This window comes from Protopterus annectens, chromosome 6.part0, assembly GCF_019279795.1.
Source record: "Protopterus annectens isolate FY-2018-M chromosome 6.part0, PAN1.0, whole genome shotgun sequence".
NCBI lineage: Eukaryota > Metazoa > Chordata > Ceratodontiformes > Protopteridae > Protopterus > Protopterus annectens.
The window spans coordinates 1,402,624,625-1,402,649,094 of record NC_056737.1 but is presented as its reverse complement, the minus strand read 5'-3'; the positions used below and the strand labels follow the sequence as shown (position 1 = coordinate 1,402,649,094).

Here is a 24,470-nt window from a genome sequence, read left to right as displayed (position 1 = left end):
GAATAGGACCACGGAGGTAAGTGTCCTTCAAATACAGACACCATAAAAACTTAAAGAAGCAACAAAGGGAAAAGTGTCAGAAAAGAGAACATCCTGATAGAAGGAAAGTTGAGAAAGGAAAGGACTAGGATGGGCCTTCATGACCCCTACTTCCTTGGGGGAAATATTTCATTTTGGTGTTTGTGGATACATGGATATAACACTGAAGGGATCACAAGGGAAATGATTCATTTTCACATTTTCATGTCAGTGAAAAATCCCAAACAAAGGATTCTGGAATAAGAACATGCTCCCTACTGAGACACAGGTAACAAGTTGGATGGCTCCCTAATCCACAAGATCCCACATAACCCAAGGAAAATGAGGAAGCTGGCAAGAAGGAGGCTGAAAACAAGAGGAAGGGATTTCAAAGCCATAAAATAAAAGTTTTGGATGATGTAGAGAACCCAGGCATCTGTGGTTATCTGTTAAGAAACAAGGAAAGAAAAAGAAAGGGTAAACCTTAGGGATAGAGGAATCTGGCCCAGGGAAGGGGGGTCTGGATGTCAGATAAAGGCAAATTAATCAGGAAAATAAGGTTTTTGGCTTTGAGTGGGTTTATCCAGGAAAATCCAATTAGGAACCCTCTTGTTCCCAAGCAGCTTGTCTAAGCTGCCCCTGGACAAAATAATATTTAGATGGACAGTTTCCATGGAACTTGGGTACAGGTGGAACAAAGCTTTGCTTCAGGTATTTCATAATCTTACCCTTATCCTGAAGAGTTAAAAAAAAAATTCTGCAGCAGTGCCAAATAGATACTTGTTGTCCTCAGATAAGGCCTGAATATGCAACAAAGAGCATCTGCTCATGATTGAACCAGATGCAGCTGCCCTAGAAGAGGCATCAGCAGCATCATAGCTGCATTTAATAGAATGGCAAGCCACCTGAGAAGCAGAACTTAGAAGAAAAGGGCAGAAGTCTTACTGTCTGTGTGAAGATTGGGTGAAGATAGGTCAAGGCTGCCAGCCTAGCCAGATAGAATTTTGGAGAAAATTCTGTCATTTGCAAATATTAATGTAAACCACAGGCTTGTTGTCTTAAATGGTAAAAATAGTGTTACATGTGGAACTGAAAAAAAACGTAACAATGCGCTCTACTGACCAAGTAAAGCATGCTGTGACCCTCTGACATTAGGACTCGGAGCCAGTGAGTTTAGAGTGGGGCATCCTGCCTATTGTTTTAAGGTCAGATTTAATGGCCAAAATTTGCATGCATAAATGTCCTTTATTGCTCTGGTTTCTGCCCAGAGGTGAAGAATGTAAATGTAGTTTCTGCTAGCCTGGGAACCCAGGGAAGTGTGAAGAATGATGTAATGTGAACCAGGAATGTGATTTTAAAAACAGAGAGAAGCAGAGAGCATTAAGCATTTTTGTCTTGACCATCCAACTCATCAGCACTGTCTTACTCTATATGTAAGTTTGTCTTAGACTTGTGTTTTTCTCTTACAAATAGCTAGAAACTAGAAAGACTAGACTAAGTGTTTTTCTGCGATGTCAGAATTGTATTACTGAATTATTTTAAGTATTTTTCTGTGATCTCTGAACTCTTGACTAGCACTGTGTAGTAAAAAGTATTGTCTTGTGTTTTGACTATTTGTTACTAAATATTTTTAAACCCTTTCAACTGTGGCTGTTTTTGTAGAGATAATTTAAACTCTTTAGAGTACTTGCATGCTTTCGGTAAAATTGTACAAAGCCACTTCAATAGCTTTAGCCCTGGGCTATACTACCAATTGGATAGTGATATTGCACGGTAATAATTGGACACCCTTTTAAGGGCCTTTGAATAGCTGATAAATATTAGTGGGTGGTGGCAGCTGGTACTACTGTATAGTCTGGGAAAAAGGGGCACAGCTAGAGAACCTGTGCCAGCCTTCCCCAGGAGTGTCTGTGTGGTTGTATAAACTCTTCTCAAAGTGTGTGTGTGTGTGTGTGTGTGTGTGTGTGTGTGTGTGTGTGTGTGTGTGTGTGTGTGTGTGTCAGCTACTTGGGCAGGGACATGAAGCACTGGTTGGACAGAGGGTGCTGGAGGCTTCAGCTTGCCCACTAGGCTGAGATCTGGACCTTATAGCTCTGCCAGTGGGGAGTCTTATGGGGGACCTGGAGAGCAAGGGAGTGAACAGCCCCAGACTGACTGTAATCTCTTTGTGCTCTTAAGGGAAATTGCACTTTACTGTGTGTGCACACAGCAGAACCGGGATGGGCCAAGAAATGCGTTGTCTCATACATCCAGTAGGTGTATCGAAAAGGATACAGTCACTGCCAAAGTTTAACTGTGTTATTTCTTGAAGTATACTATCGGAGAAAAGAGCAGCGCCTATTGCTTTAAAAGGTTGATTAATGAAGAAACAGCCGTATAAAACGGCTATTGTATTCACCAGCCCACATCTGATGAAGTACAGAAACAAAAACGCATTGTAGACGTTAATGGAGTTTTTATTTTTTGCTGTGGTTTTGTAAATAAATTTCGTGAGTCTTCTAAGTGAGCTGTCCAAGAGCTTTATTGTTTTGCCTTCCAGGTTGCCTTTGCTTGGGTTATTGTGACTGTTTGGTGACCTGTTGGACTTTTTTTTCATTTACTTTACTGTGTGTATTTGTTATCCTTTCCTCCTATATGAGACGCCCTGCACTGGTGTTAGTGGTGAGGATTGAGGCTCCTTGATTACTGGGCCAGGGCACGGGCATCACAGTCTGAATCAGGCATATCAGCCAACCCCCCCCCCCTCGGCAGAGAAGAGCCAAAACATAACTAGTCATGTGGGCCTGATAACTAATGGCCTTAAAGGCCAAAGTAGCAGAAGTATACACTTTTTTCCCCATTCCTCTCCATAGCACATCTGCCATTGTCAGAAGGTAAAAGTTTGGAGGAGGATAGCAGTTTGGATGGCTCATCTGTGGACATGGAAACAATAGCAGGATCAGATGAAGGTCTTTTAGACAAATACTTATGATCCTTAGGGACTTTATAAAATCTGTCTGGTTTCTTAGAGACCAAAGGTTGAGAGTAAGGAATGTGAGAAGCTGCTGCAAATGCATCCAAGAGGGCAGCTAAAACAGGAGGGACTGCAGACGGTCTGGTGAGTCCATTTGCAATACTTCGTATCATCTCTTTTGAACCTCAGAAACCTGGGATCAGTCCCACTTAAAGTGTTCCATCATATGGACCACTGTATCTCCAAAATATAATTCTTCAAAAGGAGAATCATGGGACAGTGAATCTTCATCATCAGATCCCAGGGCAAGAGGGGAGTAGATCTTGGAGGAATATGCCAAATATTCTTCACCAGAATGCAACTCTTCAGCAGGAGAATCAGAATTCCTAGGCCTCTAAGAAGGGATGGAAGACCAGGGAGCAAAAGAAGGGACAGATAACCCCTTGTGGGGGTTTCAGGGCCATAAGGGCATTAAACAGACCCTGAGTAAAGTCCTGCCTCTCATTCTGAGGATCTTTAGCCATAGAAGCCACATGTTTGACCTTCTTTTTCAGACCCCTGCCTAGATTCGATGAGGGTAGCATGCACCTCTTCCTTAGCTAATATTTGGAGAATCCCCCTAGGGCCCCTTGGATATAATCAGCCGTGGTCCCCCTCTTTATCTGTACTAGAATATGCACAGCCTTGGTGGAAGTGTGGGTAGACAGCTCTGTGTCGGGCTCCAACTGGGTTGTAGCAGAGGAAACCAGCATCGGCACCGTGTGGTCCTTGGGTTCTTCATGTAACCCAAAGGAGACATCAAAGAGGGTAGAGAGCAGCAGAATCAGTATGCGCCTTTTTATCCTTTTTTCTTAAGTGGCAGCTGAACTTCAGGGTTGGGCTGATTTGGCCATGGTACCCTGAGCCAAAAGCTTCAGATACTGGTTTTCCAAATAAATAGAGACGGATAACAGACTGCTGCAAAATGTCTTAAGAACAAACTTCTGACAAACCTCATGTGTAGCACCCAAACAAAAAATGGCACTTCTTGCATCTATTTTTATGGAGAATTTACCTGCCAGACTGGCATTTTCCCTTTCTGGAAGACATGAAAATGAACAACAAAGTGGTAAAAAGAAAGAAACCCCAACAGGGTGCTTATCTTTAAAAGGCTCAGTGGATAAACCAGCTTGGTGAATGGCGTACACACTAAATCAGGTAACATAAAGGCTGGCGGCAAATTAGTTCTTAGGATTAGGCATCCATACATCACATATGTACCTTACGTCATATGTAGGACATACATCTCATGTATGACACCTGGAAGGTGTAAAGGCTTTGGTTTGCTGGTCAGACATTAGGCTATCCTTGGCAGGATATCCCAAGAGAAGAGTAAAAAAATACTTAAACAATGATACGGAAGGACATGCACCTACTCTGGGGGCTTTAGCAGCAAGGGTGGAAATTTTTGTGCCTCTTTCAGGATCAGAACCCCCAGCCTTTCTTTCCTCTTTCTTGTTCTTATTTCTAATATCAGCAACAGGAGGCAACAACTTTTAAAGGATTTGTTTATTTTTCCTTGTGTATAAAGTCCTGGAACCATATTTGATAGAGATATCACAGTTAACTTCCAAATGTTCCACCCCCAGGTAACACAACACTAAAGACATAGTTGTCTTGAGCAGGAGAATTTTATGTCCAAATTTGGTACATTTTTTAAATTCTGAGGCATTTTTCATATCTATACAGAAAACTCTCAGTTAACCGGCACCCATGAGGATTGGTAGATGATGGATAACTGTAGTTTTCTGGTTGCTTGAGCGTTACTACTACAAATAGGCCTGACTAATACTGTACCCTACAACAACAACATACGATACAATAAACACTGCACTGATTTGATTTTAATATTGAACTACAGTAATTAAAAGCCTGGCTGGGGGGGGGGGGGCAGTAATTGAATTGAATTGTTCATACTGCACTGTATTTCTTCAATTTTTTTTTTTTTGCCGGTTGCTTGAGTTCCGGTTAACTGAGAGTTTACTGTATCAACATCAACACCATAAAAAAGCTACATCCTATGAACAACCACAAAACCAATGAGAAAACTATGCTACAACTCAGGATCATTTAACTACTTAACTATGACAGAAAACATCAAAGACAAAATGGCAACCATGTGGGAGTGAGAAGGAACAGGGGAAAATTGCTGACCAAAATTTAGCAAATTTAAAAGCGCTAACCTGACTAAAGACTGAAAATATGTGACACTACTAGGAAAATTTGCAGTATACAGATTCCAAATTCACTGATAATGTACCTAGGAATGAGGCAAACAAGATCTAAAGAGAAACAAAGGGGTGCTATATCTGCTGATATAACAATGTTGCTTGGGTGGCAAAATCCTTCTTATGCAGTTATACATTTAATTAATTAAACAGATATAAATTTACATGCAGACTATTTCACATGCTGGAATAAAACACAGCACAGCACTCTCTTTGGTGATCTACCACACAATGTCATTGTGTGAGGCAGAGCCAACAATTTGAAAAGGGGAATGTATTGAATAACCTCAATAAAGTCCCTTCCTCTCTAAAATCCTACTTTGGCATTTTTAAACCTAACTTAAGACCACATTCACATGCCAATGAATTACAGAATTAAAAAACCCAACTTTCTTGCTTAATTTTTTTTTAGAGCCATAACACTAAGGTGGGGCAAAGGGGGAAGCTATCTGAAGTGCAAGATGTGGGGGGCATGACAATCAGGTGCTGAAAGGGTGGGAGGACAGTACTGGCATTCATTTATGAAGCCACAAAGATATCACTTCTCATAGTTTCATAGGTAAGTACTAGTATACCTGCCCTTGCAGGCCATTTTAAGCCTAGCCAATTTTCCTTTTCATGTTTGAATTAACCCTATTCCATTTGGTTACAGAGGGGCATCCCTATCCCATGGTTCATAATTATATATTACCCGTAATTAAAAATATCTGGGATCATAACACAGATAATTTGATTGGACCCATACATGGAATAAAACATTCAGGAGCTGCTCTGCCCATTAGCAGTACAGAGGGCAGGCCTGGGGTAAATTTTCAGTTTATCATCCATGGGATGAAGTTTGTTTTATGTGGATGGGGAGTCTGTTCCAGAGCAGCAGTATTCTCTGTGAGATAAACTTGTCCCTCCAAACCATTCTGTTGATGTTGCAGAAGAGGTTTAGATCCCTAGTCCAAGTATTTCTGATACCATTTGATGTGCTGTAAATCCATCAGTATTGAGTCGGTAGATGCCTTGTATGCCAGACACGTCACCTCTTAGCAGTCTGTAGGATACGAAGTACTGCGGCAGAGCTTTGAGTACATGTAGAACATGTTGTCTTCATAACGGAATGTTGATACTGCATTTGCTGCTACACCTGAATCTCAATGTGTGGTAGGAACTGAAGCAAGGTGTTTGCTACTGCTGTAGCAAGCAGCCTGTTACAGTTACAGAAGCACTGAATAAATATTTTTGGTGGGAGAATCCTCAACTTTAGGAAGAACTTTACTTTGTTTCCCTTGTGCCTAAACTTCGAGTGGAGGGGGCACCAGTACCGAGAACTTCCTAATGTGCCCGACAACCTACCTATGGCTCTGTTGTTTTTTCCAAACCATCTATTAATAACATACCACATATTATTTGCAATATATTATAAATGACGTGAATTACAAAAAAAAAAAAATGCAAAACATGAAATTTGTCCATTAGACAATAGTATTAATATCACAAGAATCTTTGCTGGGGTCTATTGGATTTCATCAAAGAACCAGATCGTCGGAAACCATATGGTCTACAGTTTGATTCCTTGAACCGTTCTGACTAAGATCATGGTAGAGGTGATCTGAGAATTTGTCCTTTTCTACACTGTAGTGTGATCTCGGAGTTGGTATAAATAATTAGCAGGGGGGTTGCCTCCCTGGAAATACACTGTGCTTTTACTGGGTGTTGCTTGGCTTTATGTAGTTTATCTACAAACTAAATTGCCGACCATATGGATTTCAACAATCTGTTTTTTTGATAAACTGAAATAGATCCCTTTCCTGAGAACTGAATTTGTGTTTCAAATTTCTGAAAGAAAATCCTGCACATTCCTTGCCAAAAATAAGAAGTGTTACGGTCAAAGAAATGTAGGTTCATAGGTAATTTACAGGCATGCAGTCCAGGAGACCATTAAGAAGTAATTTCCTAAAGCACTGTCTGGTTAAGTGACTTGCTCAAGGTCACACAGTAGGGAAACAGTGGAAAGATTCAGACCCAGTAACTTTGCAACAGGAAGCAGTTCATTAATAAATTAGAGCTTTAGTCCTCTACACTAACTTACAGATATGCATATATTAGACTGGCAATGTATAACAAAAGCCCAATATATCAGTGAGTGAATTGTTTGCCTTTTCAAGAGCTTTCCAGTGATGTATAACAAGACTGGGCGGCACACAGCTCTTCTAATGCATTTTGCAATCAATGCAAATTATACACTGGTTTCATCACAGTAGTAGCAATGCATAAAGCCACACAAGTTACAGGGCAAATATCACTGAAAAATTGAGTGCTTTAATACATATAAATGGCAACATTTGTACAGCTATAGCTCACATAAATTTTACAATATTAATCAATTCTGAAAATTATTTGCTATATTCAAAACTGCTTTACCATATAAACATATACATTTCTGAACACTTTCCCCATTATCCACCATGTTTTAATGTCCATTTTAACCCAGTATCACACCAGTTTTATATTGATGTAAATATGTAAAATAATAACATTATTTAATACCTCAAGTTCTGTACATCCCCCATAGTGATTATGTCACTGTTCATATCTACCAAATCATGCCTGCTTGGAGACACCATATTACTTGCTACTAAAAGACTTGCCATTATTAAGAAAATGGTCTCATAGGTTCATAGGTTCAGGAGACCATTAAGAAGTAATTTCCTAAAGCACTGTCTGGTTAAGTGACTTGCTCAAGGTCACACAGTAGGTAAACAGTGGAAAGATTCAGACCCAGTAACTTTGCAACAGGAAGCAGTTCATTAATAAATTAGAGCTTTAGTCCTCTACACTAACTTACAGATATGCATATATTAGACTGGCAATGTATAACAAAAGCCCAATATATCAGTGAGTGAATTGTTTGTCTTTTCATCAGCTTTCCAGTGATGTATAACAAGACTGGGCGGCACACAGCTCTTCTAATGCATTTTGCAATCAATGCAAATTATACACTGGTTTCATCACAGTAGTAGCAATGCATAAAGCCACACAAGTTCAGGGCAAATATCACTGAAAAATTGAGTGCTTTAATACATATAAATGGCAACATTTGTACAGCTATAGCTCACATAAATTTTACAATATTAATCAATTCTGAAAATTATTTGCTATATTCAAAACTGCTTTACCATATAAACATATACAATTCTGAACACTTTCCCCGTTATCCACCATGTTTTAATGTCCATTTTAACCCAGTATCACACCAGTTTTATATTGATGTAAATATGTAAAATAATAACATTATTTAATACCTCAAGTTCTGTACATCCCCCATAGTGATTATGTCACTGTTCATATCTACCAAATCATGCCTGCTTGGAGACACCATATTACTTGCTACTAAAAGACTTGCCATTATTAAGAAAATGGTCTCATTATTAGAACACTTTCAATATTAATAACTTGCACCCAAAACAAACAGTTATATATGTGGATGTGTCTACTACAACTACAACTTAAACAAAAATGGCTTACACAGATCTCCAAACATGACACTATCATAAGTCTATGCTTACATTAATGAAAGTATGAATATTTAGTCATTTTCATAACCTTCAGGAAATTATTTTTTAATTACTTATGACCTGTACATCCTACAGAGACGGTTTCACTGTGTACATATACCAAATCACTCCAATTTTGACAGTCTACATTACTAGCTAATGTCAGGGTACTACTCAAGAAATACTGTCATTAATATACAAATGCTACTATTTAATTGCAGGAAAAAAAAACAAAGCTGTACGGTACTACTCAGGACATACTGTCGTTATTATACAAATGCTATTATTTAATTGCAGAGAAAAAACCCAAAGCTGTACAGTTCAGGATGTATGCAGGTTAATCAGATCCGTTTTTTGATATGTTTTACTACCATCCTATGCCTGCCTGGATTCAATGTTATACTGTCATGAGAAATATTAATATTAACAATTTGTACCTAAAATCAATTACATATGGGGGTGTGGCTGGCAGCCCAACATGGGAGCTTAATCTTCCTTGAGGTATGACTGAGCTAGAACTGTTTTACATCTTTAAGATAGACTAGCTGAGTGTTTCCTAAACAAAAATGGTCAACCTTCAAGTTAAAACTATGGCAGATCTGATCACAAGCACAAATGTTGCCTCAGAGGGGACTGAGCATAGTTCAGGTAACCATTTTCTCAAAAGGATGCCAGACATATTACAAGTTGTAACTTTTTGAACCAAAAGACCTGCAAAACTGAATATGCACTAAAGAAAACAGTGGTACTATACAATTAGAATCGCAGGCTCTTCACAGGAAGATTAAGCCTCCAAATGAAAATAACAGTTCAACAAGCTACAATTAATCATTACGAGGAAGAGATTGTTATTCAAGCAAAAGTAGACAATAGGGAGAATTGTCAGAGAAGTGGCAATATCAGACCGGTAGGAGTGCCTGAATCAGTTGCTAAGGACGCTTTAACACATTTATGTAATATCTTCCTGCGGCTAATGCACCTGCAGCTAGGGACTGGTAAGTGGACTGAATACACAGGATAGGCAGACTCCCTGTGCAGTGGGAGAAAACACTGCAGGTTATCATTAAGTTGCACTCCTATTCTGCAAAATTTAGCTGCTTAGAAACTTGCACTTGCTTCACAGAGTACATGTGGATGTCCATGTTGTACAAACTTTCTACGATTATTCTAATGATTTATATAAAATAAGACTTGCTTACATGGAAATCAGACAGAACTTTAAAATAAATAAATTAATTAAAAAAAAAAAAAAACAAACAAAAAAAAGGAAACCTTTTTTTTTTTTTTTGGACTGTTTATCCTTCAGAGATGGTTGTAGTTGTAGAAGGTCAGTTTAAAAGGTTTGCAAGTCCTAGGTCTACTCAGAAATTTCTTAGTTCTCTACAGGCCCCAGAATCACCCTCTCTGTTTTGCAGAGTGTAAGCAAAGGGACAGAACTGGATCAGTCACAGCAGACTCATGCAACTCTCTCTCCTTCTTCCAAGGATATGGACTGTGCCAACCACAGACATAGAAGAGAATCTAGTGGTGACTCCACCACTTCTGCCAATCTATCTTCTGAAAACAGAGGTATGGAAGACTTTGGGTGAGCATCAGAAGTTCAGCAAGATATTCATGGGGTTAATGGGACTACCACATCTACGGCTGCTAATGTAAAGGGTGGAATGGGAAAGGATAGGAATGGCGCATGTGCAACAGTGTTGCCAGAAGTAAAAGATATTGCTACACGAGAAGGGACTTTGACTGGACATAATAAATCTATTGACTGGTCACAGGAAGGTGTGCCCATTGCAACTGACTCTTTAGAGCAATCCTCCAGCTCTCCAAAGATGATAGTGGACTCTATTTTACCTATGGAAAAGAGGGATGCGTTGTATGAGAAGAGTCAAAAGTCCACCATCACTAGTTGGTTAAACAAATCAAAACAATATCAATAGTTTTGTTTTTCTCTTATTTAAAAGCAAAGTTCAGCAAATGCTCTATGTTCATAGTAATGGATAGCCTTTGTTAAAGATGGGCTGCCTGGCAAAATTTGGTTCTGTTATTAGTATGAAGTGAAACAAAATGTGCAGACCAGATACACGGGGGCAAAGTCAATAAAATATCCTTTAATATAGATAAGCGGTTTCACGATACATACACTACTGCTTCATCAGATCAAAGCACAGGTAAAAACACACACTTTAAAGAGATCCCAGCAGCCAATCAAAGAAGATTATTAAGCTCACGCCCACTAAAATCAATTGAACAGCACAAAAACAGTACATATATGTCTATACACATACATACATCTCCCACAATATATAGACTCTAAAACTTCATGTATGAAATAAAATATAGTACCCTATCTCACACTAATTATACTTTGTGTAAAGAAGCACAACGGAACAAAAATATAAACCAGTAGGTCATCTATGCAACCTACGGGATTTAATAACAGGTTTTAAGGGTACAGGCTCATTAAGCCCTGAACCTTCATTAGCCCACATTCTCATAATCCATTCCAGTTCGACCATCTCAGATCTACTTCTAATGTCTCCTAACCTAGGGGTCATATAGGCTCGATCTAGAACACAGAACTTAAACTGATCGTTGGCCCCTTTATCAGCAACATGTTTCGCTAAGGCATTGCACATGTAATGTATATTAATAGAGTAGAGATGTTCCCTAATACATTCTTTCAATTTGCAATTACTCTTTCGCACATAGAAAGATGAACAAACTATGCAATGAGCAAGATATATACTGTCCTTAGTATTACAATAAGCCTTCACCTTAAAATGAAACTTGACACCTATATCCGGGTTGGTAAAACTGCTACTGCTATCTATATACTTGCAGTACCTGCAGTTGTAACAGGGGAAAAGTACCTACATTATTCATTTCAAAATTTGGTTTCTTAATCCTATCTGGATAGCATAGCATCCTTTTAAGGTTCATCTTATTCTTAAAAATGAACGTTAGACGTTCTCCTACTGTGCCCTTTATTTTATCATCTGTGAGCAAAATAGACCAATGTTTTCTAATAATATTGGTTACAATACTATCACTACTACTGTATTGCAGAGAAAAAGCAAAACCTTGTTCCTTAGAGATATCTGCCATACTAGTAGTCCCACCCCCTGTATTTGAGAAATACGGTCTCGCTCGTGTAGATCTCAGTAAGGCACCTGATTCTAAGCCTTGCTGAATTTCTCTTTTCTTATAACCCCTAGTTTTAAAATAACGTCTAAGGGTAGTCATTTCATTTCTAAACCCTTTTTCTCTTGCATTCAACCTAGAAAGCTTGCATACCTTGGCCCTTCACTACATTGGAGAAAACATGGGAAGGGTGCATACTAGTTCTATGTAAAAGAGAATTTCTGTAGCACCCTTTCCTATACAGTTGGGTATCAAAGGGCATGTCAGCCCATCTAAGAACTTCACTGTCCAAGAACTCAATATCGGTATGCAAATGCTTTAAGGAGAACCTCAGGAAAGAAGTTGTGCTGTGCAAATATTCAATAAAATTACGCAGGTCAGAAAAAGCACCTGTCCGCAGCATAAACACGTCATCCACAAACCTGGTGTAGAAACTGATAAACTTAGAAAAATCATGTTATTTAGCCAGGACCATGTTGGCGTAGCTATTGGCACAGGATGTGCCCATAGCTACGCCAGAGGTTTGTAAAAACTAATCACTGTCAAATAGGAAAATATTATTCTCCAAGATGATTTCAAGAAATAAACCAATTAAGTCAATAGTTTTCATATCAATGATACTATTTTTACATATATATCTAGTGACTAAATCAATTCCTTCTCTATTAGGGATAATGGTAAACAATACTGTCACAATCAAACAATCCCTGGGTATACCTACAGTGTTAACATGTTCATACAGGCTCTGTAGAAACTGTTTGAAATCCTTCAATACAACTTTCGAGCTATTTAGAATGGGTCTTAGCACTTTCTCTACATATATCGAGAATGGTTCCGTAAGCCACCCTCCTCCAGCTACAATTGGTCTAAATGGAGATAAAATGGAATATAAAATGGAATATTTATGTATTTTAGGAAGACCCTGAAATGTGGGGATACATGGGGTCTCAACAGTTAAATATTCTGACAATTCATCACATATATCCTCACGTAGTAAACAACCTGTATAGTGTTATGTACTCTAGAGATCATACTGTAAATACCTCCCATAGTAATTCTTATATATACATCAGGGTCATTTAACATTCTGTGGATGGAAGAGTAGTAACAGCACCTGTCCATGACAACTATAGATCCACCCTTGTCAGCTGGGCGAATAACAATAGTTTCATCACTACATAACATGTCCAATGCTTTTCTCTTCATCAACTTTTAAATTACTAAAAGCATGGTATCCCTCTCTATTATTCAGAACAGAGAACAAGTCATCCTCACATAGCCTTAAAAATGTTTCCACTACCTGGTGATTTGGTGGTACAAATGTACTAGGTCTTTTAAAATAATAACTACTAACATTATTGCAGAAGTCACGGCCGCAGAAGTAGACACAGACCTAGTGGAATGGCCCTTGATCTGATTTGGTAGAGGAATCCCTTTACTAGAATACGTCAATGCAATAGGTTCATAGGTTGGTACTAGGCTATCAGCCCTAGGGCCTATACAAGCCTAGCCACAACATTCCTTCCCTCCTTCTTTCTTCCCATATTTTTTTTCCTCCCCCTGTGTAGCAGGGCTGAGGACGTGATCCCCTGGGTGAAATTTCCCTTCCATCCATCCAGTCGCAGGTTCCTTTTGAAGAGGTCCAGAGGCACTCTGCTTGATATGTATGGGCAATCTATTCCAGAGTCTGGGAGTCTCTGGGTCAGGAACCCATCCTCCAGTATGTTTTGTTTATTGTGATGACAACAGTTTTAGATCCCGAGGCGTGCTAGCTCTGGGGATTGATTTTTCTTTAAGTGTAACAATGTCCATGGGCTCTGATGGTTTGACAGTTGTATGTAGAGAGAGATTAGTAAGCAGAGTGCAAGATATGCAACAGAGTATAGCTCAGCTTTTAAGGCGTCAGGGAAGGAGGGGCATCTGCTTAAGATTTGAGATCCAATCAGCGAAAGTCACCTTAGTGATTGACCTTCCTAATCTGGAACTACCAAAGGAGACAAACAGTTGGTCTAATTTTCTGAAGTTTTTTTGTCCTATCCACATAAAAATATAACTGCCCGTGAACATTAAGTAGATGAAGCTTGTATTCTCCCTTGTTCTGGAAACTGGGGAAGAAGACTGGGACTAATCACTTGGTTGATATTGACCTCTGAAGCAACCATGGGCATAAAGGAAGGATTAGGGCAAAGAGTTACTCTGTCCTTCTGGAAACCAAGATAAGGGAGTTTAATTTAAAGGCATGAAGTTTTGAAACCCTCTTAGTAGAGGTGATAGCCACTTAGAAGGCCATCTTCCAAGACAAGAATTGTAAATCGACTGTGGCAGCTGGTTCAAAGGGAACAAAAAACAGAGCTTGTAAAACCAAAGGGAGGTCCAAACGGGGCACAAGATCCTTGACCGGAGGCCAAAGTAGAAAGGTACCCCTCAAAAAAAGCCTTACATATTTTTGTGGATGCCAAAGATGTAGTGTCTTCACCAATATGGAAATCATAGAAGGTTGCCAACTGCACCTTGACTGTGGAGAAGTTAGTTCCACTGTTAAGATGTGAGCCAAGAAATCTAGAATAGCTGGAACAGGAGCTTTGAAAGGGTCTAACTGACGCTGACATGCCCAAATAGAAAATCTCTTCCATTTGCTGGAGTAAATTTTCCTGGTAGAGATCTTATGAGCTGCAATCAAAATCTTCTGAACAGGAGAGGATAGCCCAGGAGTTCTAGCCATCAACAGAAGTTGAGTAGCCAAGTGTTTAATCTTCAGGTTGAGAACATCTGGAAGTTGATTGCCCAAAGGGTGGGTAAAAGATCCATAATGGGATCGACAGTCCAATGAGGACACACAAGGTGAGAACACAGGAAGGTGAACCAAACTTGTCGAGGCCAGAACAGGGCAATGATGATTTTGCACTTCAACCTTGGGCTTTCTGGAGCAATTTGGGCATCAAAGGAAGAGGAGGATAGGCATTAAGAAGACTGGGGAGCCAAGCATGTATCAGAGAGTCTCTGGGGAACTCCCCCGGAGGGGGGATCAGGGCAAAATGCTTGCTGCACTTGGCGTTGGAAGGAGAGGTGAAGAGATCTCAGCAAGGTTGACCACATTTCTGAAAGATCATGTTTGTCACTGAAAGGGTGAGAGGCCACTTCCCAGGCATCAAAATGGTTCTGCTGAGCTTTCCCAGAATGTGTGTTGCTACGAGAAAGTGGATGGAAGAGATTGCCCACCCCTACAATCTCATGGCTTCTCAACATCGAGGCCAAGACTCGGTTCCTCCCTGCTTGATGATGTACCAGACATCTGACATGTCTGTCTGGATGGCAACTGTCCCCATGGGAAGTGAGGCATGAACAGCTTGCAACACTAAAAGGACCACCCTCATCTTCAGGACATGTATATGCAAATTGGTCTCTAGAGGGGACCAGGTGCCTTGGACCATCCGACCCAGCCAATGCCCCCCCCCACCCGAACTGGGAGGCATCTGTGGTCACAGTGGCCTTGAAAGGAGAGGGAATGAATGGTCATCCTAAGTACAGATCCTGATATTGAAGCCACCATAGGAGAGACTCCTTGCAGGCTCGAGATAGTTTTATGGGATAGTCCATGGGCAGTTCGAGAAAGGACCATTGGACTGCTAGGATCCACTGAAGTACTCTCATTTGAAGGTGAGCCAACAGTAGAAGAGTTATGGTAGCCGCCACTGACCTCAATTCTCTGAGGACGAGAAAGGCGGGGGGGTGACTGAAAGAATCTAAATTACGTGCAGCTGAAGGAAGGTCATACACTGTGTCATGTCCAGTGATACCCCTATAAAGTCGATCTGGACTGGATCCAATTTGGACTTTGAAAGATTGATGGTTATGCCCAAGGTCGAGGCAAAGTGAAAGAGACAATCCCTGGCTTGCAGGGATCGATGCTTGGTGGGAGCAGTAAGGAGCCAATTGTCCAGATAAGGAAAAATGCAGAATCCAAGCAGTCTCAGGTGAGCTGCAACTACTTCCATCACTTTGGTCAACACTCTGGGGGCTGTGGTGAGTCCAAAGGGGAGTAACCTGAACTGAAAGTGACTGGCTCCCAGCTGGAAGCTGAGGAACCTTCTGGAGTGTTGGTCCATCTTGATGTGGTAATACACATCCTGAAGGTCTACTGAGCACCTCCAATCATCCTTCTGCAGAAAGGGCAGAATGGACTGTATTGTGACCATTTTGTTGTCAACCAACTTGTGTAGGGAAGTGAGATCTGAATTGGTCTTGGGGGGACGGGTTGGATGACTTTTTTTTTTTTTTTCTATCAGCTTTGCGATTTTCAAGGCTGCTGCCTCCCTTTGACTGGGTGACACATCAGGGAGGTTTTGAGTCAGGCTTGGGAATTTGAAGAACGGGATGGAGTAATCTCTGGATATTATCTTTAACACCAAACAATCGGCAGTGATGGCTTCCCAGGCTGTTGTGTGTAGGGAAAGACATCCCCTGACTGCCTCCAGAGTAGAGCAGATGGGAGAAACCCTTCAGGATTGCTGAAAGGGCCTGTCCGAGAACATATCTCGATACCCCTGATTTCTCAGACCACCCCCCCTCCCCGTTGTGGGGGTGGCATCTGCCACTGGAATCACTTCCCCCTCTATCTCTACAGGAAAAGTCTCCTGGGAGTCCTAGAAAGTGCCTCGAGACTTCTGAAACCACAGCTTCTTACCCCCACACTGATTCCTGGAATAGGACTCTTGTGGGGTAGAAAAGCATATTCCGATGGCAGACAAGGCCTTTCAGTCTTTCTCGCACTGGGAGAGAGCGTCTCTAGCCATGGGACTGAAAAGTGATGACCCCGTCAAAGGGCACATTGATAAAGGAAGCTTTGAAGGGTTCTGAGAATTCACACAGCCGCATCCAGGTGTGACCCTTAATGGCAACACCTGAACCAGCTGCCCTTGTGGTACCCTCTGCCACATACGAAAGTAGCCTCATCGACGTGTTGGAGATAGAATGGAGGATGGCCATTCTGGAGGAGAAGATCTTCTTGTCATCTCCAGACACGGAACCTGGGACAGACTCCGAGATTTCCTTAACGAGGTCTCTCTAAAGTCTGATCATGTGTGCCAGATAATTCAGTGCATGCAAAGAAAAGGTTGCTGAAGAGTACACCCGCTTACCAAATCTGTCCATCATCCTAGACTCCCTGTCCAGGGAATGAACAAAAAGCTCTCTTAGGCCAGCTCTTTCTTTGTGAGTGCTGCCACCACCATCATATTGACTGTGACACCCTTAGTCCAGTGGTGCCTATCCAAAGGAGTGCTAAGAATCTTATCCGGCACTACTGTGTCCGGTTGCTTCCACTCCCTGCAGGATATTAAGTCAATCAGGGCGTCCGCAGGGGGGAACCCAGGATGTAGATGAACCCATTCCAAAGGCTTTCAGGAACATGGACTTGTCAGAGTTAGGTTTGTGGATGGACCACCTACCTTTCTGTTGAAGGATGTCCATCGTGCCCAAAGGAGACAACCTCAGGTGGGGATCTGGGGGAACCTTCCCCTTCATTCAAGTCTGTGTCTTCATTCAGGGATTCTGGTGGGGAATTCAAGTGCCTTCTTTTGTATGTGTGCTTCCACTGCACCTCCTCTGGGGGATGCTCTGGGGAGGTGTCGAAGACTCTGGGTGCTCCTGAAGAGAAGCCACCTGCAAACTTCTTGGTACAGGCTATCCTGAAGGTGAGAGGAGAGAAGGATCTGGCGTGGGCAACTCATAAGGGAGGAGTCCGATCCGAGGGAGGGAGAGTAGAGACTCTTGTGGGGGCTGACAGAATCCTCTCCACTACTTCGAAGGCCAAGGGCAAATGAGATTCTGAGGGCAATGCCATTGTGGCCGAGGCCCTCGATGTCGAAGCCTGGTTATCCCCTGCCACTCTCAACACAGAAGGTGGAGTCGGAGCCAAACTGTCAAGTGCAGAGGCACTGAGAGGAAGGAATAGCTCCAAAAGCCTGGCAACCAAAGCCAAACCCTCAGACCCAATGTTAAAGCTACGGCTCAGAGACTCAGTCGGGCCTGAAGACACAGGGGCTGAACTACTCAAGGTGATGGTCGGCGTCAAAGTACAGGTACCTATTGGCGCCGATGTCTCAAAACTCGGGATCCTCAAACCCGAAAGCTCCAAAACTGAAGGATGGTTTGGAGAATGAGAAATACGCATGAATGCACACTGAGCGCTCACAGCTCCAAAGGGAGTCGGGGCTGGCAAAACTCCCAAATGAAAATGCGCCTTCAGAAATTTCCTCATCAGCCTGTCTACCTCAAACTCTGAGAAGCTCCGGGAGGACCTGGGAGAAAGGGATGTTGACCTCGACCTGGAGTGGAGCCTGGGTGATGCCAAAATGGGAGACTTCGGGAGAGTGTGAGCATCAGATGGTGGAATTTTTTGCCCATACTCCGTGCACTTCTTAAAGCCTTATGGCTTAGAATCAGCCATGGCAGGACCAAAAAAACTATAAAGGCACTACAGAGAAAAGGGAATTAGAGAGAGAGAGAGAGACAGAGACAGAGACCCTACTTCTACTCTACAATAAAACTCGGTTCTTTTACACTTTTTTTTTTGTTTTTTGTTACACATCCAAAAAACACTGAAAAAAATTCCCTGGAAGGAGCTCAGCAACAGACCCCATGGCTGTTCAAACAAGCGGCAAATGAGATCTGAGGGGTGGAGGGAGAGTGGGGCAAGAAGTGTAGGAGGGGAGAAGCTCAGTTTTTGGCTCCAAGGCTGGAGTACATGGCTGAGTTGGATCCTGGGACCAATCAGAGACCCACAGTTTGAAGACCAAATAAAGACAACTTGAGATCAACTGTTCAAAATTACAAAGATTTACACCTGCAGAGGTTGACAGTTCCACACGCTATGATTCCAGAAGGTCGCCTACTGCATGGGAACAAGATACAGTAATGAAACATCTGCAGACAACCAGCATTTACAATATACACTGATAAAAATACAGAAGATATGTAATACATACTCTAAGTAGAATAGTGATAATAGAGACATAAAACAAGATACAGCAATGTATATTTATCATCATAAAACTAAATTAAAATTGTATAAATGAGTAACATCTTCTGTGTACCTCTCTGGTGTTAGACACTTCAGTTGTAGCTGTCATACACAAACAGCATGCCACCTCACCACTTTCCCCAAAAGACAGTCACCTTCTGTATGCCCCTGTAATGTTAAACTGTGATGAAAACGAAAAAACAAAGGGTTGCAGTAATATATTTCAATGTGTTGCTGTCAGACTTCTATACAAAGCATGACATTTTAATCCCCCACCCAAAATAAGCCACGTGTATACATGCCTGGTGTCTGACTGAGGAAAATACAAAAAAATGACTACAGTAATGTATTCCAACTAACAGCACATATAATTATACTACCTCAGTCAAACAATAGTGACCTGCTGTACACACTTCTCCAGATATGCACATGCATAAGCATACATCCATACCCATGTGCGCACACACACACACACACACACACACACACACACACACACACACACACACACACACACAGTGTACACTACACTAATCTACAAGACAAAATGCCAGTTCACCCACTGAATATCTTTGGGGTGTGGAAGGAAACCTCAGCACCAAGTTGAAACCCACAAAGAGGGAGGGGGGATATGCAGACTCCACAAAGAAGGAGCCACCACCAGCAACTCAACAGAGAACAAAGCTTTATGAGATTGCAATGTTACTTGCTGTGCTACAGTGCCAATGATCAGTGGCTTTCACACACCCTGCTCAGAAAGTTAGAGCCTGGTACCTACTGTATAAAATGATTATGTCTGACTGTGAAAGAAAGTGAAAGAAATAATATCCAACTTGTTACTCTTAGATAAACTGCATACCTCCCCACACACACAAGCGAAAACCACAGCAATGATCATGTTAGATTGGTTTCCACAAATTATCGTGTAACACTACTTCTGCCAAGCCATATCAGTGATGGTTTAACTGTGATTAGAAAAACAAGAGTAATTCACTTTTATCCACAGATGACATCTGTTTCCATCAATTACAACCAGTTTATTAACAGTGCATACATCAGCCTTCTGAATGTGATTAAAAAAGATGATCACAATAATGCAGCCATTCTACAAAGCCAGATTTATGAATATTTAACTCTATTATGTCAACAGCGCCAGTAAGTTTTACCCACAGACACCCCCTGTCCATAGCAATTACAGCCACTCAGTTGACTAACTGTGGTAAAGAAAAATAATGGCTACAGTAATTTACTTCAAGCTTGTTTCCCACAAGCACATGGAAGCACAGTAAAATATTCCCTCCTATAGGAGAACCGCACCCAAAACTGAGAAAAACATGTTTTTAGCCAATCTCGAACTTTTCTGCATTGCTAATGCCTCTGTATCAAAGTAAATGGTTATTATTTTCTAATTTGTTATACCCCAAAATGATCTGAAGGAGGCTGCCATGGCTAACATTATTTTATTTACAGTCAATGCCTTCACCTTCCTGATGTCATGTTAGAGGGACAGAAAGAAATCCTTATAATGAGGGGATCATTTACTGTACCTTTCTCTCTCATCAGTTTACAACATTGTTGTGACCGAGTACTTTTCAGTCAGCATCAATCCACATTTTTAATTACTGTGCTTCCTTTGTTTTTCATTAGTGGCCATCTCTGTTGCAGCATTTAAGGGATGTCTGAATGACAGGCTTAAAAATGAGTTAGTTGTTCTTTTCAAAGTAACAACTGTAGTTCAGTGTTCAAATGTGAGAAATCTGACCCCTGTGATTAATAGGTGTTATTTGGGCAGGGACGGTTTGTGTTTCATTCACAGTTTTAAATACTGTAGGTAGAATTAAAGTATTTGATGTCAAATCTTCTTTCCCCAACTCCAGAAGAAACATGCACTTTTACAGAAATTACAGTGTAGAAAAAATGCAAAATCAAATAGTGATAGAAAGTAAAAAAAGTTAGATGAACATATTAGCTTTATTTCTTTGTGGCACTAAGTTTTATTAAAGGGAAAGACATTTCCATCTGAAAACTAAGCTTGAAAACACTGCCTTTGTTCAGATTCCAGGTTACACTATTTATCTGAGGTGTGATGCTGGCAATCTGTAATTAATAAGGCACATTTATAGGTTCATAGGTTCATAGGCAAGTACTAGCTTCCCTTCCCTTGTGTGCATTTTTTTCCAGCCAAATCTTCTTCCAATTTAAATATCATTGTTTAAGAGGCATTGTCTTCTTAATGACTCTGTAGTTGGGATAAGTGACAATTATTCTACCACTCTTAGTAGCCTTTGTGGTATAACACATGAAACAAATGCAGGAAAGAAAGGCAAACAATTATTAAATGATGCTTCTCTGTATGTGAAGTGTTTAGTATTAGATTACAAGAAAGGAAAAACATTTCTGGAAAGAAAGACTTGACTTTTGAGTGGAGTTCTCCTTTAATTTACATAAATGTGTACTAATCCTGCAAAGCCTGATTAAAGACTTTGTAACCTGAACAAATGACAAGCGGTTCAGTTCTTTTCATCCACAGACAGCTTCTCTTGCCCAGCAGTCATAGTCACTCTGTTGACTGCATATACCTCAGATATCTTACTAGAAGTACAAAAAATGGCAAGAATGCCATCGCTTTTGTTTCACACAATCCATAGCCAAAGTAAAGTATTCTAATTTGTTACACACACACACACACACACACACACACACACACACACACACACACACACACACACACACACACACACACACACACACACACACACGTCTCGCAAAGCCAGAATAACTACTTTTTAGCTTAAGCAAACACTAGCAGATAGCCATTTACAGCCACAGATAACACTAACTGCAGCACTTGTTGACTGAGTAGGCCTCAGATATTGGATTGCGATGGAAAATAATGGCCACAGTAATAACATTTGTGATACAAAAATATCCACAGTAATACATGTCAACTTTGTTTCACATAACTGGAGTCATAGAAAAGTACTCCCACTCATTTTCATACTCTATATACACACACACACACACACACACACACACACACACACACACACACACACACACACACACACACACACCATATACCTGCATAAAAAATGAAACGTGGCAGCTCCTGAAGTCTAAGGATTATTCCTCAACCAATGATCAGTGATTGACTTTAACTATAAAGAGGCTCCTGGTGCATGACCCATTCCAAAATTTCAAAGTGAACAAAAAGACACAGTAGGAGTCCTCTTCTATTTGTAGGAGATGATCTGGTACTGCAACCTAATCTAGAAATCTCTGTAGCTCCTAATCGTCTGTATTTACATACAAGATCAAGATGCAAATGTGTGACTGGATGTTAGAAATCACTCAGCATTCACTGCTGTAAAGAAACAGCAACAGAAAGATAGTGATAGCCATCACATGATGCTTCGGCAGACAACATAAAAGATTTTTTTTTCACATTAAATGATCATGTCATGCTGCTTAGGGGTGAACCAACATTCAAAGTTTAAAGGAAACGTCCAAGACTAATTGCAAAACTCACAGTGCAAAAGAACAAAAAAGTGCAACTGGGTGTGGGAGCTGGAATGTTTGTAATAAAACCAATTTTTCTTAACAAAAAAAAAAAATCAAACAGTAGCTATTACTTTTAAATTGGTGATGATATGTACCATGGCATAGACATGCCTTAACTTGAGGTATGAGACTGCTCCAGGAGTTTAGAGATAGCACTTTAAAGACACTGATAAGCATGCTCATCACATTGAGTATATGGAGCTTTCCTGTTAAGGAGATTATACTCTTACGGGCTTTTCTGCTTTCATGCACAAAGACGCGAGAAGAGAGTGGGTCAGAACACTGCTTATACAGTACCTATAATGCTTGATTTTCATAACTAATTATACTATAGCTTATTTCATAGTGCACGATAACATACGATTCCACAAAATCTTACCTTATAGGATCTTCACATGCTCCAAAAGGTAACTTTCCAAATTCAAGTCCTCCTACTTCACCACCGACTAAGGCATCTATGTCTGCAAAGAAAAAAAAAGTATTTTTAGTGAATGTGAGTTACACACACACACACACACACCTGTTCGCACATATAAGCGCGCGTGTGTGTGTGCATATGTACACATTCACACACAAATATATAAAATGAGCTCTCATTCTGTGGAAAATTACTGCAGTTTTACTAGATAAGAACAGCTGTGTAATAATTTAAAGCCCATATTTTATGGCCTTCACACTTTTACCCATCTTTTTATACTCACTAAGTAATGGTACTAAAGCATCTTTATTATGCATAACTGGACTGAAGCAGATGCACAAGAGCCATGGAATGAATTTTAATCAATGTACAGAAAAGTATTTCTTAAGTCATACAAATGGCATTAATAACTGAATGTCTCATCTCTAACATCATACATATTTAAGCCTTTCTGTAACTTCAGACTATTTATGTTGCACCTCTCATTCAAGCAACAAACTGAAAATATTCGATTTAACTCATCATCAACTTGACAGCCTTTGGCCAATGAACTTGACTATGCATACATTACTTTCAATATCATATACCGTGTATGCCACTAAATGGCAACATTCTATGTGGCAGAAGAAAATTAGTGAGAGTCACAGATTTCATCAAATTCATTTAAAAATCCCAGAACTGACAATACTAAAAGCAGGGAGTCAGCTGCCTTCATAGGCTGAATGTGTGAGGGGGACCCTTCCACCATCTCTGGAAAAAAAAAGTTGAAAGAATGTATCAAATACATTTTTAAGCAATGATTTGTTCAAAACTGCATTTTATTATGAAAGCTCTAAGACTAAAGTTCAAAACATTAGTGACCGATATGCAAAAGCTCGATCACTAAGCATCAAACTGTTTCACTGGCACCTTCACATCTCCAGGTACTTAAATATACTAAATCTAAGATATCTGTAGCTCACAAAAAAAAGACTGCGATCGTGACCTTAAAAAAAATTGCATACCTGTGACCACAAAGAGTGTCACTTACAAATAACTCACAGTTAAGCTTAGCACTTGATTGTGGCATTTTTGAAGTACTTGTAGGGTCTGGTCCAATATACACTGGCCTACTACTAATGACTACAATCAAAATTCATGTTTAAAATTCAAAATGTTGGCAATACAAAGTCACATTTTAACAATCAGTTCAGCAAGCAACTGCTCAACTGTGCAAATGTGACAGAATATAATGGATGAATGAAGCAAAATGATGTACTCTCTCCAAAGTTTCCCTAAGCAATGAATTATAACATAAAAAAAGTTTTACAGCAGAGTGGCTTCTGCAATATCAGAAAAAAAGTCTGACACTATTAACAATGAATTTCCTTCAACATGCAGATACTCCTGTACCAACTGCAATACAAACAGCAAGTTATCATAGACAAAATGGAACAAATGCAGAACAAACTTTTTTCTGACCAATATAAGTCTTAAGCCAAACACATTGTCGCCTATAACTTAGGCAAGCATACAGAGAGCAAAGCACTTAACAGCTACCTAAACC

At 40.4% G+C, this 24,470-nt stretch overlaps 1 protein-coding gene across 4 annotated transcripts in view; it reads right to left on the bottom strand.

The window, feature by feature from the left end:
* Positions 1 to 24,470, bottom strand: part of RAB3GAP1 (RAB3 GTPase activating protein catalytic subunit 1) — a 2,239,542-nt gene that overhangs the window by 1,497,445 nt on the left and 717,627 nt on the right. For all 4 annotated transcript variants that reach the window (XM_044074944.1, XM_044074945.1, XM_044074942.1 and 1 more), the window contains one exon: positions 22,886 to 22,967. In XM_044074944.1, coding sequence (XP_043930879.1) covers positions 22,886 to 22,967 — 82 coding nt within the window. The remainder of the gene's footprint in view (positions 1 to 22,885; positions 22,968 to 24,470) is intronic.